Raw genomic sequence first — 19,464 nt, 5'->3', positions numbered from 1 at the left:
ATAAATCTCCACACGTACAATTTATAGCCCAGCTTCTAACTCCCGCACCCAAAACTGAAACCTCAAATCCTACCCACGAACCTCAACTCAAACATTCCCTAGTCCTGATTTCCTTATCGCTTACCACTAATCAAACCCAGACCACCATTGCTCACCTTAACCCAAATTGCGATCCCTCAACCCAACTCTACGATGGCAATCGTGCCCCGGCGGCGTTTCCCGCCATTCCGTGAAGAAAAAGAAAGACGGGCCCTCTCATCGTTGGAAGGATCCGTCGGCCGCCGAGTGGTGCGAAGTGATGTTCCTTTTTTTTTTCGGGGACGACGGCGCGGAGTGCTTATGAGACGGATGGAAATAAAAAGGAGACTTGAGAAGTGCTCCGGCAGCAAAACGAGCCTCGGCGCCGCAATCGTCCTCACAGCCACACGTGACACTTCCATCACATTTAGGCTCATACGTGTCAAATGAAAGATATTCTTCATCATGTTTAACGGACGTGCCATTATTGACCAGATTTAACATTCCATGTACTGGATTACGTTATGTTTAGTGTCTATGCAGCCTATCAGCGTATCATATTTATTTTCTCCCCTTTAATGAAGCCTGTGCACGTAGCATTTCATATTTGTGCACCTTATGTAGCAGATCTACGTCATATCGAATGTCGTACACTAAGAATGTAGCATATTTGCATCGGTACGCTACTAATACTCCATATTCAAATTGTATATAATGTATCATAATTACATCACAGTTCATAATTTCTTTGCATCATATGCATCTTTACAGTATAAATGAACATTTGTTGCTGTACCTCTAATGTGTACAAATCACATCATATGTCTATATAACTCTCATTTACGTCAAATGAAAATTGTACACCTCTAATGTTCCATACTTGCATCATACTTAATGTGCGTATTTCTTTCATTTACAATATATACGTCATATTCATGTATATCTAATGTAGGATTTTTACATGATATTTAATTTCAATCCACCTCAAATGTACAATATGTAGATCATATATAGTGTGTAATGAAGTTAGAATATTTGCAACATATGTGATTTATTCTCATTATTATTGAGGTCATGTTATCCATTGAAATGAATGGAAACGCAATTAATCTGTTCCAGCCCAAAAAGTGTGTCCTTGAGCCGGTAAGAGCCGTCAGAAATGAATAATGCAAGATAGAAACAAGACAAAAGTCATTTGTTGCCAACGCAGCGCAAGAAGAAGCACAACGTTGATCCATCTGCTCATCTGTGCCGTGACCGTTCATATCAAAAACGTATATCGAAAATAGTACATGAATAGAGATTTTTTTTATATATTTTTTGGAGTGAACATTTTGTTGGTAAACAGGAACATTGGGAACATCGAAATTCCACCGTAACTCTAATGGAGCATATTTACATCAGATTTATATTTAAGATATTATGCACCTGTTCTATATTATCTATATATGTGTAGATATTATATTACTATAAATGTTCTATATTACATCATTTTAAATTCATACCTTAATACCTCTAACACCGCAAATATTTATGTCCATCAACTTAAACATATTTACATTATGTATTATATACATCATATAATATTTAATGGAGTATTTTCAAATGATATTTTATGCATTAATAGTTGTGATGTACCATTTATTTCTCGTAACAGCAATGTAGCGTATGTACTTAACATCTACTCACCTCTTAATGCAACGTATTTCAGCAACAATTCCAAAAAAAAAAATCTTTGTTGAGTTTTCTGGACGTCTTGTCACAGCCCAACATGTCACATCAGTTCAGCCTTAAAGCAAACATGTCAAGTGGGAAAAAAAACAACAGCAGCTGCCTGTTGCCTCTCCAGCGACGGTGAGCAGCCATTGCTTAGCAACGTGAAGTGAGAGGCAGCTCGGCGGCCGTCCTCCTTGCGGGTACGCCAGCGCACGTCCCACAAAACGCTCGCACCTGCGTCACTTCGCCGCATGAAATAAAGTCTCAGCTTTAACATCTGTTTAGGTTTGCGCTGGCGAGGAAGATCGGTGCAGGCGGGCGCAACAAACTGCGGGAAGGCAGCCATAGCAAAGCAGCAAGTGGAGAGGGGGGGGGACGCGCGGGGGGGGGGGGGGGGGATCAACATAGAAGGGAACAGCACGAGGACGACAAAACAGGAGTTTCAAAAACAGTCAAGTGAACAGAAAGCGGGTGTTCCTCCGTCTCAGCAACGCGCACGCATCAGCAGGCAAGCATTGGATAGTCGCCGGGTAAACAAAGTTGTAGTTCAGATGTCAAGGTCACAGCGAGGTCATATACAATATTTATCTGATCGTCTCCAAACCATGTAGTTGGCAGTTAGTTAGGATTTCGGGTGGTTTTAACACACAGAGAACAAAAATACATTTGCAAACAAATCACTTGAGTAAAATATTCAATTAAAGGCCACGCTGTGTCCTTGTTTGAGGAAAAAACACGTTTTGTTTCTTTGGCTTGAAATTGCTTATGATTTAAACAAAAAAAAAAAAACGGTGCAAATGGCAGAATGTGTGACCTGGTTAGTATGTGCTACATCCACCATATAACTAACGTGTTTTCTCACTTGATAACACATTGACCAAAAACCGATGTGGACACCCTGGACTGGTCGCCAATCATGGCGATTTTGTTTTTCTGTTTGAGAATTATTATTTTTTGGACTACAATTTATTAATTTATTAATTACAGCAAAACTTTTTTTTATGTTTTAGCTTATTTATTATAAAATAAATCGATAAAGCAATTATTTCACGAGAAACATAAATAAAAATACAAATGAGTACAGTTTATTAAATGACGTTTAAAAAACTGGCAAAAATCACATTTTAATGGAAAAAATATCTGCCTCAAATAAAAACCAAATATCAAAATTTATAGAAACATGGTCTACGTATATAGAATTTTTTAACCTAATTCTGGTTACTTAATTCTGCCTGTTAGCGAGAGCCACCACATCGTGATAACTTACATTGATGTTTCTGCATTTGGCAATTTATTATTATATTATATTATTAGTATGGGATTTTTTTTAATGGGCTTTAGGTGAACTGATGAATACACACACGCTCGCACGCACACACACGCACATACACATACACATACTCACCCACATACAAAAAAAAAAGTATATATATATATATATATATATGTGTGTATATGTATTTAAAAAAAAAAAAACATTTATTAAATTTTTTTTAATTGATTTGTTGGGTTTTTTTTTTTTAAAAAAAAGGAGAGCAATGATGATGTCAAATCAAATGAACAATACTGAGCTCTGAGAGAAAAAAAAATAAATAAAAAAAATAAAAAAAATAAAATAAAATAAAAAATAAAAAACTGGCAAAATAATTCCAACAAAAGTAACAGGACTCTTGATAATGTAAATGCTTGGTTGGCTGGATTATAGAACGGAGCAGGCCATGCTTGGCCCACCCCTGCTTTACACCCAGCATGAGGTTTTTATATAAGGAAGTGATTATGTCTAAAGCCATAAACACTCTCCGGATGGACCTCAATCCAAAGCAGGCGAGCGGCTGCAGAGAACGTCAGAAGCCAAAAGAATGTTGCTGCTCTTAACACGCTGGCACAAAACTGCAATTTCACTCGAAAAAATGAATTCCCAGCTCTCCATTCAAGCCTTTTCAGTTTCCATTCCACTTTGGCCGGCCCCTTCTCGCCGCTTAATAGTGCTCACCGAACGCTTTGTGGGCCAAAACACTTTTGGTGGAGCGCTTCATCGCCTCGGCTCGCTTCTTCCCATCAATTGGAAATCTGCGGGCATCGCACCTCAGACACCCAATCCCGGCCAGACAACTCCAGAGGGTATTAAACAAACATAAGGCGCCGATGGAGTGGCGGGCTGGAGTGCGAGATGGCCGGCGTGATAGGATTGCCGGGCGGAGGGAGACCACAATCTCAAGCGCTGCCGAACTGACATCAAGTGGAGGAGAGAGAAAAAAAAGAGACAACTTTAACACATTGACACTGAAACGCTGAGACAAAAGGAAATAAAGGCTGCAGACAGAACATTAAAAAAGCCCAAGAACAGGACCTTGACCAAGATGTGATTGACTGGACTTTTTTGGACTCAATCATGAGAATAATATGGATATTTATTTGTAGTCATTATTACTACTACTACTTCTTACTGTCCCAGGTAAATATTACTGATAACACGACTTTGAGGGGGTCAAGATCAAGACTTTAAAAGGGTCAGACCAGAACTTTAATGACCAAAAACCAAGACTTAAAGGATCAGAGAATAATTCAAGACCACACTCGGGCTTTGAGAGGATGCAACTAAATCATGCCAGTCTTTTGGGAGCCAAAACCAAGATTTGGAGTAATGTAAGACTGAGGCAAGAAAGACAGGATGGAATTGTAAAGGAACGCTATTTGCCAGGTGGCACCAAGATAACCTTTAACCCTCAAACCTAACGCTAACTGCAATTGCCGTGCCCCCTAAAACCTACCATTTTAGCCTTAACCCTTGACTTGAACCCAAATCCCCAAACCTGAATGACCAAACGATCCCAAAAAGACCGGGTCCAAACAAACATTTTGTTGGGTTCGAGTCTGAGACAGAAACTGGAGGGAGAAAAAAAAGACAAGAACAAGACATGGGACTGGAGTCCAATGAACTCGATGATGAAAAGAATTAGAGACATTCCTGGGGTGTCGGCGTCTGATGAAAGCCTTTCAGTGAGATGACATCATCGCAGTTGCGACTCCCCCCGGCAACCCGTCGGATTTACCCTCAGACGAGCTCGGCCCGGCCCAATCCTGCAACGGGGGCCCGGCATGGGCGCATCAAAGGCGGGCGGCGTGTAAATAATGAAGACGGCAAAGTGTGAAATGTGTTGATGAAAGTGTTGTGCGGCGCCGGGCAAAGTGCGGCAGACGTTGGCCTTTTAGAGCGCGCCGAGATGCGCGAGCTCCAGGGAGCGTTTTTCCTCTCCGGGCTGCCGCTGCGGAGGCTCGCTTCGGATTTTAGGGGGCCTGAAAAGGCTTCAGAAAGCCTTAAAGAACACAGACGCGCACATATTTGTGAAGACTTTTATTTTTTCTACACCTTGACGCAAGCAGCATCAAGGAAATGTAACGTTTGAAAGAAACTATTTCACTTTACCCTCATTGCGCTTACAATATGATGTAAATGTGCCACATTAGAGTTGCATAAACATGAACTATGATTCATCAGAGGTGGGTAACATTCCATAGGATTTAAATATGGTACATTAGAGGTACATAAAAAAAGTACATAGAATGCATTACAAGCAATATTGAATATGATGTGAATATGATACATTGGTGTTACAATCATTACATCGAATGCAAATATGGTGCTTGAGAGACGTGTACAATTTGACATATGTCGCAAGTGACATACTTCCAAAATGCTCACTTTTCAGGAGACCCCAAAGAACAGCATGTTTTTGTTCAACCGTTAACGAGAGCAAGCCAATTTCTACACTTCTAATTGGTCTACAATTTGTCCCAAGAAACATATTTGTGTGAACTGACCACAGTATAGATCCGCCCCCCCCCCGCCCCCCCAAAAAAAAAAACAATACAGACGCTCCCCTACTTACGAACATTCGAGTTACGAACAACGGTACATACGAACATGTCTGCGCGCATGTCGAAAAATGTTCGGAAAGAGATGCTGTAAGTTCGATTTTTTATTGCGCGCCTTTTTCCGAGTAGTGCTTCTTTCCGCCGCTAATAGCGACGCTTGGCGCTGTGAGAGCTCACCCAGCATTGGAGGCTCAGCAACGTGTCGAGGAGGAGGAAGAAGAAGAAGAAACGCCCGTCGCTCATAGATAAAGCCAGATAAAGCAGCAAGACCCAAATATTGAACGTTGCACAAAGGTTGCAAATCAATTGAATGATGCCATACGGTGCTACCGCATCGTTTATGATGAAAAAAGAAGAAAAGTGTGCAATCGTCGTTAGGTCGCTTCTTTCGGCCAGTTTCTAGTAAATCCTCCAAGGAAGATACTCATCAACCCTCATCTTCTTCTCCTCGACCCTCAACTTCTTCCCACATTGAAGCTACGGAGGAGGAAGTAACTTTCGAAGCCCATTCCGGCGACGACGAAGAACCTCTCATGATATAAAATCCTCCTCTTCCTCCTCCTCCATCAAATCCTTAAGCATCGAGTACATCTTCCAAAAGTAAGTTAAACTTCATTTTATTTATCTTATTACGTACATGTACATACTGCGTGTGTCTCTCGCTCTCTCTCTCTAACATACGTAGTACAGTACTGTACGTATTCTCTTTAACTCTTTCACTGCCAGACGTTTTCAGAAACGGGTCGTCGCCAGTGCCAGCCGATTTAAGCATTTTGAGTGATCTTTCAAGGTCCACAGAAAATGTTGTGTTTGGACTATGGAAAAAAAAATGAAAAAAAATTGGATGACGTCTTTAGACGTCATTGGCAGTGCTCCGTAGGTTTTTACTTGACGTCTATAAACGTCAATGGCAGTGAAAGAGTTAAACATAAATTATAATACAAAATATAGCACTGAAGCAACTTACGAACAAATTCACCTTACGAACGATCGCTCGGAACGTAACTCGTTCGTAAGTTGGGGAGCGTCTGTACATCGACATATAGGAAGTTGCAGACGAATGGCAGTTATATGTATTTTATACTTCAGTAGAGGTGTATAAACAATGAACATGTAAAATGAGTGGTACAATAAATATGACGTATTGCACATATTAGTGGTACATTCATATGCTCCCTTCGAGATGCATACGCCATCAAATAGCCCATAAAGCAGCATAAACAATACATATGTCAATATGGTACATTCTTGATGTTTGTATACGCTTAAGTGTGATGCAAATATTTGTAGAACGATAAATGTGATATGCTGGCGACCAGTTTAGGGTGTAGTGCCCGAAGACAGCTGGGATAGGCTCCAGCACGCCCGCGGCCCTCGTGAGGTTCAGATCATTGACGGATGACGGGATATCTTACATAAATTTCCATACCTAACATGTGATCATATATATGAGTTATACACGCGACACATAATGTAAACATGCTGTAATTGGACGGTGACCAATCCCGGATGTGCAGCGCCTCTTGTCTGAAGTCAGGTGGGATAGGTTCCAGCACGCCTACAAAATAAAAAGTCTTCTTGAAAACGGATGGATGTAAAATGTAAATATGGTACAGTCGAGGTGTATAGGACGTTAAATATAATGTCTGTATTTAAAATGACATTTGTGTAAAATATGAAGAGCATGTTTGGTCACAATCATTAAAAGTTGATGTTCAGTTCGATGAAGAGTCTTTAGTCGGTGTGTAAATATTTGATGACGTCGTCGTGAGCTCGTCTTGGCGCGCCGCCGCCGCCGCCGCCGCCGAGCTCCGCTGATGCCGCGTACGCGACAGCCAGAGATTTTCCAGCCATGTGCCTCCATTTTCTGGTTGACGTCAAGTTAGCGCCGTGTTCAAATTGGGTTCGTTTGGGTGTGACAGAACCTCCCAACGCCAGCCGGCGCAGGTAGAAGAACACCCGTGCTGGTCCGCCGAGCAGCCCAAGCTGCCGTGTTGCGCTTCACGTTATCGATCCAATTCGCCGGGATGAAAGAAATCTTTGCCAGCGGCGTCATTCCCTGAAAGAGGTCAACCGCAGCCAGCGCACTGATGCAATTTAGCAGTTTTGTTGACAGATTTAGCAGCTTTTTGGATGAGCGTAGTTGCTACGCAATCACATCCTCACGCAACGTCATTTAGCACATTTGAGATCCGTCTTCAGCAACATTCCCGGAAAATGAGTCGCTAACGCTGACTCAGATGGCGCAAAGGGCTGCGTTTCCCTCCTCATTGTCTGCATACGCTTCGCTAAGTCATTTTGGGCTCCGATTCCAGGCCAGACTTGAATGTTTTATGAGTTCAAAGCATCTCGCCTCTGCCCGATTGGGCGTTGCTTTGGAGCTGTGCCACTTAAGCTCCCACAAGGTCTCACGCCAAAGGCTGGGAAGACGCTGTGACAACAGTCTGAATCCAGCTCATGTTCAGTCATTCCATCCAATTTGGAGAGCGCCAGGATATGTTTAGTTGCAATTCTGCTGAGAGAAACAGCAGCACACGCCTGCTGGCCACATCGCAACAAAACACTCAAACACAACGATACCACGACTCCAAAATTCCGTTTAAAAACCTGAAGGGTTGGAGACCAAGACAAGACTGAGATTCAGTCAAGAAATTCTTTGGCAGCATGGAAGCAAGTCAAAAACAAGACTTTGTGGAGTTAAGACCAGGTCAAGATGAAGACCAAGACAAAACAAAACTTTGAGGGGTTTCAACCTCTCCAGTTCAGGCCAAAATTTTGAGGGGTAAAGACCAACCAAGATGACAACAAAGTCAACACCAGGGCTTTAAGGGGTTGAGACCCTGTCGAGACCAGTACTTTAAGGGATTAAGACCAAATAAAGACTAAGACTAGATCAAGACAAAGCCCAAGGGACACAAGCAACCATGTCATAACCACGATTCAGAGGTCGTGACGGGAGGGAATAAGGCTGATTCAAGACTAAGACCAAGTCCAGCCTAAGACTGCGAGGGGTTCAAACTAAGTCATGACTGAGGTCAAGTCCAGAACAAGACTTTGAGTGGTACGGACTTTATTAAGACACACCGATTTCACAATCACTGCTTTATTGCCCATACACAAAAGATAGATATTAAAAAAAAAGAATAAGTTGTGCCATCTCCGTTAAATTTCCACTTCCTCCCTGCCGGTATGAATCATTGTTATTATAATGACTTTGAGGCAGTTCTTGTATGTTGCTGGATGGTGTGCCTAATTAAATGTCCCATAAATGTATGCAATAAAGAGTATTTATATGATTTTATCACCAGTTATTTCTTGGATGTTCACAGGACTTCTATTATAGAAAAATAAATGCAAGAATATTTTATGAACCTGTCTGGCTTTTATAAAAAATATAATATTTATGACTTCATTATGGGCTAAATTGATTTATTTTTTTCATTGGTATTTTTTATTTTTTTGTAGCTGCTGATCTTCAGCCAGCCTCACTGACGCATCACAAAGAGGAAGTGCAGCGTTGGTTAATTTACACCGAGATCAATCTACAATCAGAACCTCCGTGGAGGTAATCACACGAATATTCTACCGTACCACAAACGAACTGATTGGTTTTTGAATATGTCAAGAATGCAATTATTTTGCCAGCATGCGCAAACGAAGGTTAGACTGGCACAATTTCAAATGTACAAACAGGTTCCCATCACTTTAATCGGTGAGAACGAGTCAAATCTAAGATTCTCAGGATTTAAGACTCCGACTAAGAGTTAGAAATAACACCAAGTCAGACCAAGACTTTGAGGGGTTGCGATACTACCGCTACATCCAAATCAAATCCAGGAGTGGAAGGAGCAGAGAGAGAGTCAAATCAAGACTTTGAGGGGTTACGATACATTCAAGAATAAGTCATCAAGAGAACAAGTATAGACCAACACTTTAGGGATTCGAGATCAAGTCAAACCAAGACATTGTTGGATCAAGATCAAGTAAAGGCCAGAACTTTGAGGAGTTGAGGCCGGCTCAAAATCAAGGAATTTAAACCAATTGAAGACTTTAAGGAGCCGAAAACCATGAAGAACCTGAAGAGTCTGAAACTAAGTCTAAGCCAGAACTTTGAGGGGTTTGCTCCAAGGCCAGTTGATACCAAGACCAGCGTAAGGCTTGTAGAACTGTTGTTGAATCTTCATAATGTCGGCGATGGCAGAAATAATGACATATTTATCCGAGACTGAGTTCATTTTAAGTAATTATGACAAATGATCTCACGAATCCCAATGATTTAAAATGTCATCCAAAAGGTAGCTTGTCCTACATTCGGCAAATCAACTAAGAGTACTCGGTTCCAAGCTGACGTGATCTTGCGGGGCGGGGGTAAAAAAGCAAAAGCTCGTAAAAAGATGAAAAAAGTTTATTGCTGGTGTAGCTCATAAAGAAACACACGACGGAGACTTTACAAGCCAAACTGGGCAGTGAAGCCCTGCTGATAATTATACCGCACAGGACGCATCATTAAAACAACTCACTGAAAGCCAATAACATTTGTGCCACTCGGCACCCTACCTCAATAAAAAGCAGTGGCGGGCCGTTCATTTTCTTCCTGGTCCTTCAGTGGGTCTTATCTGACGTAATCCGCCACCATCGCATCGACAAAATTAAACAAACCATCAATACGATACAAAAACGCAATATAGCAGCACGGAATGAAAGTCTGCCATGTGAATCATCTAGAAAAGTTTGCAATATTTGTCCAATGACATGACAAAAACATGCTTAAATCTTACATAAAATGTCACACTCCTAAATTCTGATTATTAAATGTATTCATGTGTGGAGATAGCTTCAAATATGTTTTTCGAGTCCAACTTGCCTCTAGCAGGTTTGTGAGCAAACCATTCAGATGATGGAAAAATGTGGACATTAATTGTGGAAAGTTTGAAATCTGGTTCAAGAAAGAGAACAGTTTAAGCGAGATGAGCCACTGATTGAGAAATGATACGGAAAGCCTCAAATCTGATTGGACCAAAAAAGTTTAGATCCACATGCACATACTTTTAAGAAGTGAAGAGAAACACTACCAAATATCACCACTGGTAAAAACCTCACCCGAGACACAAGAGTCCAAAAAGAATTGAGGAATGTTCCGGATCCTGCGCTCATTAGGCCTGTCACTCGTTTCTCAAACACCAGAAGACTACGGGGTTGCTGAATTAGAGATGACGCTGGTGACAGTCGGCCCAGGGTTCCGCCAGTTAATAATAGCGGCCAAACAGGAAATCGGAAGGGGGCTCGCATGCCCAGCTAGCAGGCTGCAGGTTTTCAAGTTCTCAAATGTCCTCAAGAAAAGGACAACAAACAGCAGCACTAAATAAAAATGGACAGGACACGAGATTGTCAGCAGAGTTGACTTTAGACGCACATATTTATGCCGTTGTGTGCCGTCAATTCATTATGCAAGTTTCCTGAGTATCAGGTTATTTGCAGAGGTGGCTAATCCAGGTCCAGAAAGTAAAACCTTGCCACAGTTTGGCTTTAGCCCCAGATGCTAGCTCACTAGCTAGCTAGCTCTCTAGCAGGTAAACAAGCACCATGAGAGCTCGCTAGGGACTCAAAGCTAGCTAGCTAGCGCCTGGGGCCAAACTGTGGCAGGATTTTTACGTTCTGGACCTGGATTTGCTACTTCTGGTTATTTGTAGTCATTTATTTCTAATGTCCAACACATTTTATTTTTACCAAGCAAAGAAATTACCAATAAGTATTTGTTGCATTATCAGGACCTCTTTACGCTCTCTGTCTTGGCCGGCGGGTACCACTTGAAAAAGAGATTTGTAATCTCAGTGGGACCAACATTCCAAAATACAATTATCTATGACAACTGGACGGAGCAATCAATTACGACAACTGTGACAAGTGTACCGAAGTTGTGTGAGCCATCATGCTAGTCCTCTGCCATGCAAAGTGAACCAAAGTGGAGTATGTCTACATTCCTCACACTAAGCGGTCATTTTGGACTCGAGGAGTCAAGCATGTTCGATTCTTGTCGTTTGTCAAGCGCGGTGAATTCCGTGGGGCCAACAGTGCTTTTCATAAAAATCACGGGGAGAGTCAATGATTTCCTTCATTGACAAAAAGGTGCGAGGCTCTCAATCACTGTCGGCATGCTCAAAGCGTCGCCGCCGATGACAAATGTAAGTGAAAAGCCTCCTGACACCAGCGTCTGATGGCTTTGCCGCTTTGCCGCCTGTTGGGAATTCATCCCAATCAATCCTGACAAGTTGGCTCCTTCAAAGTTGCCGTGGTTACGCACCTCTGAGCCGGATAGCGTTTTGTTATGTTAGCTTGCAGCAGCGTAGCGCATCAGTGATTAGCAGCTCTGCCTCGCATTTTGGAGTTCCTGGGATGGTTTGCGTTTTCTCACCGTGCTTGCCTTGGTTTTATTCCGCTACTCTGGCTTCCTCCCACATCCTTAAAAATGAAGGCTCTAAATTGTCCACGGGTGTGAAGGTGAGTCTGAATGTTTATATGCTCCCTGTGATTAGGGTTGCAAACCCCCTGAAAAATAAATAAGGGACACCACTGGCGTAACATCATGTTGAGCGATCCGGTGCAAAAAAAATAAAGAAATGGATCAATATTTTTCTCGCACTTTCTCGACCCATGTGTTTTGCTTCCCAGTTCTCTCAGTACTTTTCTGCTTTTTTTCGACGTGGTACCCTTCTGCAGGTTGGATTGCCGCTCTGCTACGGACTGTATTTCCGCAAGCAACATTACGTCGACCAATAAGATGAGCGGATTCTTTATTGTCCTACTCGTGAATGATTAATTCCATTGACATATTATTTTTGACTCACAATATTACGGGACAAAGTGCGTCCGTTGACAACTCAATACAGGACGTGTACTTATAGTTCTAAATATGGACCAAGTCCGTATTTCAAGGGACGGTTGGCAACCTTACCTGTGATTAGCTGATGACCAGTCCGTTGTTTGTCTTTATGTGCCCTGCGTATCATGTGATTGACATGAAAAGAAATGCGACATTTGCCACCCGAAGAGGGACGTGCGGTCTCGCTCCGTTTTGATTGACACGTCGCAATGACTGAAGAGTCTATCGAGCGGTTGCGGTTTGTCTTTTTCTCATCATCACCGGGAACATCAGTAATTTCCATCAGGACCACGCCGGTGTCCCCTGACAGTCTCCGTGCGTGAGCCGACATCCATCAGGGGAAATGATGGAATTAGGCGGGAGGCCCACTCCCGGGTGTCTCACTGTGATGAGAGCGCGGGGGTGCGAGATGTGTGGGTGTGTGTGTGGGGGGGGATGTTAGCTAATTAGCCTTTTATTTCTGGGGACCCAACCCGCCGTCCCACAGGGCCTCGGAGGGCTTTTTTTCTACTGGTGAGCACTCTAATGTGTGCTGGATGGTCTTCCTTCAATGACACCTGTCACATTTGCAGCCGCCGGCTGCCATCAGGTCGGCACTCGACCACGTTCTGTCGTGCTCAACTACGCTCAGGAGACTGCTGCTACAAAACGACAAAGTGTTTGAAGGTGCCCAGACCTCCTACAAGGTCTTTCCACACTGCGCTGCTGTGTGTTTGATGCTCGGTTAGCTTTCGAGAGTCTCTCGCTATGGTTGGGAGAATGCGGCAAAGGCAAAACCAAAGAGCTGACTCCAGCACGGAACTCCTCCACGTGTTTCGTTGAACACTCTGCCACTGAGAGCTTGACTTGGAGTCATGGATTTGACACATGGTCAAAGTTCTCCTTAAAGTTTGCCCTCAGAATTTTTGCGACGGCTTAGTCTTGGATCCGTAAAATCTCTGTCAAGACAAGTCTTTGATTGTGTGCCGTTAACTGGCTCTCAAGCCCTCAAAGTCGTGGTCTGTTTTGATTTTGTCTCTGCCCTTTAAAATTTTAGTCTCAGCATCTTGAAGACTTTGTCTTGATTTGGTCCTAGTTCATCAAGGTATTTGTCCAGGCTTAATCTTAGCTCCTTGAAGTCTTGGTCTCGACTTGGTCTCAGCCTTGTTTTGACCATAACCGTAATCACGCTTCACCTCCCTTAACCCCCTAAATGTTTGGTATTGGTTTTGACCTGATCTCAGATTGTGTAGCCATAACGGGGTCATAACCTCAAAAATCTTGGTCTTGATTTTACAGCCTCCTAAATATTGGTCTTGACTTGAAGTGCTGAAGTATTTGCCACTATTTGGTCCGAGCCCTTCAGAGTCTTGGTCTTAACTCGTTCTCAACTTCTAAAGTCTTGGTAGGATTTGGCTCAGGCTCAACCTTTCAAAGTCCTCAAAGACTTGCCCTCAGCGTCATAAAGTCTTGGTCTTGACTCGGTCGTAACCAAAGTCTTGGAATTTGATTTATTTTTGGGGATTGACAAAAATGAATAGCTTACCATCCCCAACAAGATGCACACTTCGGTGCTAACCAGTACTTCGGCATTGATCTGACCCAGCACTGACACAAAGAGCTTCAGTGTCCCAGTGAAAAGATTGTCTTGTCTTTTCATACGGCGAGTGAAAATGATGAGTCAGCGTTGTCAGATCACAACACTCATGCGAGCCCCCCATTGTGCTGTTTGCTCCCCGACACATGAAATGATTTCATCAAACGACGTGTCGTCCATGTGTGTAAACGCGGATCTGCGTTCAATCGAAAACACAGCAACACTGGATGATTTTTTATTATTATTTTTTTTTTATTTAATTTTTTTTTTTGCGGTTTCAGCCAGAGATGGGCGGCTGATGCAATTTGAGGGAGGCGGAGGATGTTGGGAGGCTTTGTGGGAGTTGTTATCGAGGGCAAGAGCCGACACGACGCAGGAAAACTCGATAAATCAGAGGAAGCAAAAGGAATTAGCCAGTACGAGAGGCAGACTTTGTATCTGGAGGCGAAGAGAGCACTCGTCTCACGCTACATCTCAGACTCAATCTGCACCCGAAACGATGCCATTGCATCGTGTATGTGGGTGGATGGGGCGGGGGGGGGGGGGGGGTAGTGAGGAGGCAGTTGCCCCAGGCGCCAACTTTTGTGGGGAGCAACATTTCAAGAGAGACTGATAAAAAATTATAAATTGTAGTAGAAGTAGAGGATGTAGTGGCTAGGAGGAGTGCAAATGGGTTGAATTCCTGAAAAATGGTAGCTTCAAACCAAAATGGCTGACTTTCTATAAAAGTAATGTTTTGGAATTGGCGTAAATAGCCAAATGGACCAAACAAATGCTTGCTCCAAACCAAAATGTCCGCCGTCCTGTCCCATTCCATGCATGCTCTACACTGTTTTGTTCTCGGCCATTTGCTCCGTTGGCAGCGGGTCAAATTGACCCGTTAACATTTTGGGTTGACAATAGAAGCAAACATAACAGGAGTGTTGAAAGTAGCGAGTGCGCATTTCCAATCATTTGCCGAAGCCATTTAAGGAGAATCATTCAGACCCCAAACATCCAAATTAAAATCGATGAGTTATTTTGTGACGCTATCATATTCCAGGGTCAGTTTGCCCCCGGGCTCGCGTAATGTTCGGAGTCTGAAAGAAATCCCAATAAACACGTTGTTTGTTCCTGAGCATTTGAATCAATATTTAGTGTATTACCTCTCACATGTTGTGCTACGAGGATAATTCATTAATGTCGACATTTTACAAATGTACAAATATATATTTCATTGCATATGTTGTATTTACACTTATTAAGCCAAACCGATGTTTGACACTGAAAAATGACCTGATTTATAATAGCTCTGGGTCAGTTTGACCCAAGGTGAGTGCTGGCAACAAACCGTGTTTATATTTATGACTCTATTCATAATTAGAATAGCACCTCTCACTTTGACGTATTTGTTTCCTTTTTCAGGGTCAACTGGCCACATAACAAGAGGGGCTGAATATAAGATATAATGTATAGAGGTTGCTTGAGTTGAAAACATTCACATTAAAGCCGACACTGAGATATGGATGTTAAACATTTACTGAGTTAAAATGTAAAACAAGCCGGCTGGTTGGCATTGACAGTGAATCAGCACCCAAGTGGACCCTCATGCATTAATGCATTTATGCATAAATGCATGCATACGGAGGTAACGCTACGCCACGACGCCGGCTCTTGAGTACATACAAACACGCGCGTGATGCTACATTAGCATGCAGCCGGCCCGCAGAGCCGCTCAGACGTGTCAACCCCCCCGCCTCCGCCCCCGCCCCCGCCCCCGCCCCGCCTCCAGCCTTTCAAGCTGCTTCAATTTCATCTGATCTCAAAGATTTATGAATTTGGAATTGAGCAGATAAGGCGTCCGCTCATATCGCCGCTAAGCCTGTCACGCCGCAGCGTTTTAGGGGCCGGGCGGGGTTGCCATGAGCTGAGAGCGACGGCCAATCAGGAGCCGGCGTTGCCGCCAACCTCTTTTCCACCTGCATGGATGTAGCACATCGCTACAACTTCGTAAGTCACCATTTGGTACACTTCAAAAATGTTTCATATTGCTCAGTCCATAATGGTAGCATCATGTTTTATTCATGTCCCTCTAATATAGCATATGACATACCCGGTTTTCCTCTAATGCAGCTTATTTGCATTGTATTGAATGTCTAGACTTGATCGAATTCTAAGCGGCAACAGCACAACATCTCCGCTGTCGTTCCTTCACACTAAACATTGGACGGGTTTTTATTGGTACTTTCTCTTCTGTTACGACATTATTTACACTTTTAGCCACCATTTTGTATTTATTCATTTTTTAGGGAACATCAACACAATTGGACCGCTGTGCTTCATTTACAATGACGTTGTGATGACAAATGCAGCATGCCGATGCCGTCTTTATCATCTTCCTCTCATCCGTGACCAACTTTTAAGAACATGTCGCCATTTTTAAATTTAATCTCAGTTTTAGTCCAGTCTCAATCTAGCATTTTACTCTTTATTCTTGTCCAAGAAAACAATTGTATTCATCTAATTTAAGTCAACAAAAACTGGAGACAGGACAATCATTTGACTCCTGTATTTATTTATTTTTTTTCCCAGCAGATTGTGCTGAACATTTCGGATTTAAAAATATTCCACATCAATTTTTCTCTTATTATTTTTATGAAAAACAAATTGACACACAATTACAGTACATCAAGAAGTGGCTACTATGGTTCCATGCTATGAGCTAGTAAGTTAGCTAGCATTGGTTAGCGGTCGGATTAACATTATTGTTGGAACGTTTTAGCCGTTGGATTAATGTTATGTTATAACTATAATTGATTTCTTATTTTTTAACCTTTCACGGTGAATCCGCCTTCTGTCGGTCCCATGTGTTTGTGCATGTTGCACTCGCTAGCTGCAGATTTGAAAGGGGGCGTGTCACTGTGTGTCACATGACAATTAGCAGACAATATTTTACCAAATCATATAATTTTCATCTCGTTTTTGTTCATGAACCAAAATGTCCATAAAATTTGACTCCAGTTTTTAATAATTGAACTCAGTACATTTTCGTCTCGTCTTCACTAGTCGACGAAAATGCAAACTGATTTGGTCTACTTATTTATATGGCGCTTTTCCACCTTCCAAGGCCCTCGGAGCGCTTTACATCCGACGACATTCACCTGCTGATGACGCAGCATCAGAAGCAACTCAGCGTTCAGTATCTTACTCAAGGATACTTCGATGTGACCACAATGGCATCGGATCGAACCCACAACCTGTGGATTGGGAGGCGAATACCGTACCACTGAGCCACGCCGCCGCGATCTGGTCCCCGTTATTGTTTATTAATGAGGGTTTTAGTCCAGTCTAGTTTTAGTACGGTGAAAAATTTGTGTTGGCGAAATGATTTGGTTTAGTTTTCGTTGCCAAAATTAACACACGCCACCACTGCAGTCTTGTTGGCACTCGCTCTGTCTGCCAGTACGGCAAACCTTTGCGGCCCACCCAACCGCACAAGGTCCCGCCAGCTCCCGAGCGGAATCACGACAGCGTTGGGTTCCTCCCGGCCCGCCTCAAGGTTTGCCGCCGCTTTGATGGCGGTCTGATGGCTGTCAAAGCGGCGAAAGGCTCTGCTCCGGGAAGCTGTCAGCGCCGCCCCAGCTCTACTGCGGCCGGCACCGCTTTGACCCGCCGATGTTTTGACACTTCAAAAGCATCCCGGCTGCTTGTTCTGCGCTCCACAGGCCTCCTCACCTTGTCTCTTCCCCCGCGCTCGCCTTTGATTCCTGCTCAGATTTACAGCAGCTCATCTCCCCGAGACCAGATTTGCGCTTTGTCTGCACGCCGCGCCATCAAATATAAATGGCCACCGTACAATGGGGCGGCGTGACGTTCTGCAGGAGAAAACTTTGTTCAGACCATTTCTTTAAAAATACATTTAAAAAAATCTACGTTTTGTGCATCTGAAAATGTGTTCAATAAATATGTCAGCAAAGTTAAGAATTGGAGTTTTGTAACATTTGAATGCCAAAATTCTCCCTTTTAAAGAAATGTCATATTGGATCCAAATAGTTTGGCCACTAATCTGTATCGTGTCGGCCCTGACAAAACCATAGTACACACCTACAGTATGTCCAACCATTTCAGGTTCTGGGGTGGTTAGGACAGTTTTTATTTTCAGGACAAATTTGGTTTTCAATTCAAGGCTACTGTAAGGACTGATGATGTCAAATGAATATGATTCAAGGCAGATTTTGTTCAGACTTGATGTTGTTCAGAACCCTTGTGATTTAGGATTGATTTTATTCCGGGCGTATGTTTTTCTGGACTCAGGTGGTTCAGGACTGATCCATTTGGGAGTGATGTCTCAGGGCCGGTATTTGTGGGATGTTTGTGGCTCAGAACTGATGTTGTCGTGCACCGATGTGACGCATGGTTGAAGTGTTTTGGGGCTCATTTCAATGGATCCTGATCAGGACTAATTTGGTTTAGCGTCGATCATTTTTAAGGACTTGATGAAGAACGTGATTTAGGATCAATTTGCATGTTCATATATTTCAATTTTTTGAAGAATCAGTAGGTTGGCCTACACGTCATTCTGTCCTCTTCCTGTCAGCCCACCCGTTGGTAACATCTGGAAAACAAGGTGGTAGCGAGCCCTGACTTTTGGCATAGGCACTTATAATTCAGGCAGGGTGTGTTTATAAAGATGAACTCATGCATTTATAATGAGGTCATAGTGCACTTCATCAATTATTTAATGACTTTTACGTCACTGCCAAATAAATAACAAGCACAGGACTGTCACATGGCACCTTTGCAACACTGAGCACATCTGTCAAGCTTGGTCCAAGCGTCACAGTAACTTATGTCCAATGAGTGTGAACGATGGCTGGCGACCAATCCGCGGTGTACCCTCGGCTCACCGCAGCCCAAAAGAACAGGAAATGGGCAAATGGTGTATTCTTTCCAATTTGGGTTCTTTTTGACTCAACTGATTTTAGAGTTGTTGTTGTAGGTTAACTTTCAACAGTAATAAATACAACTTGCATGTAAACGTGCTTGCGGACATATTTGCGTAAAATGTTGTCACCAACTTTTGCCGCGCGAAGCCACCACCGGCTGATTTCAGCAGACATCTGCGCTGTTGCTAAAACACGCGACTGGCAATTGATCCAACTGAAGCGATAACCGTTGTTGTGGAGTCGTCAAATCCACCAGATGACTAGTTGATTCAACCACTCGTATACTGGTTTATTTGCGATATTAAATAAGCCGAGATAAAAATCGGTGTCCTCAAAAGTTGTGGAAATCAACCCCAGGCCACTCTTCTATTTTGGTTTGATTATACTCGTTTGACAAAATGGGCCAGCTCTGACTCCGCGTACAGCGAAGAAAGGGAAGGATGGCAAGCGGGACGCGTGACAGCAAGGACATT

General features: G+C 43.0%; 1 protein-coding gene across 1 annotated transcript in view; it reads left to right on the top strand.

Annotated features, from left to right (window-relative positions):
- Window positions 1–19,464, top strand: part of LOC144056537 (uncharacterized) — a 109,667-nt gene that overhangs the window by 66,591 nt on the left and 23,612 nt on the right. The window contains exon 4 of the mRNA XM_077573451.1: window positions 9,076–9,175. Coding sequence (XP_077429577.1) covers window positions 9,076–9,175 — 100 coding nt within the window. The remainder of the gene's footprint in view (window positions 1–9,075; window positions 9,176–19,464) is intronic.

The sequence above is a fragment of the Vanacampus margaritifer genome, chromosome 8 (assembly GCF_051991255.1).
Source record: "Vanacampus margaritifer isolate UIUO_Vmar chromosome 8, RoL_Vmar_1.0, whole genome shotgun sequence".
Lineage (NCBI taxonomy): Eukaryota > Metazoa > Chordata > Actinopteri > Syngnathiformes > Syngnathidae > Vanacampus > Vanacampus margaritifer.
The sequence above is the reverse complement of the archived record's forward strand: the minus strand, read 5'-3'. Positions and strand labels throughout refer to the sequence as shown.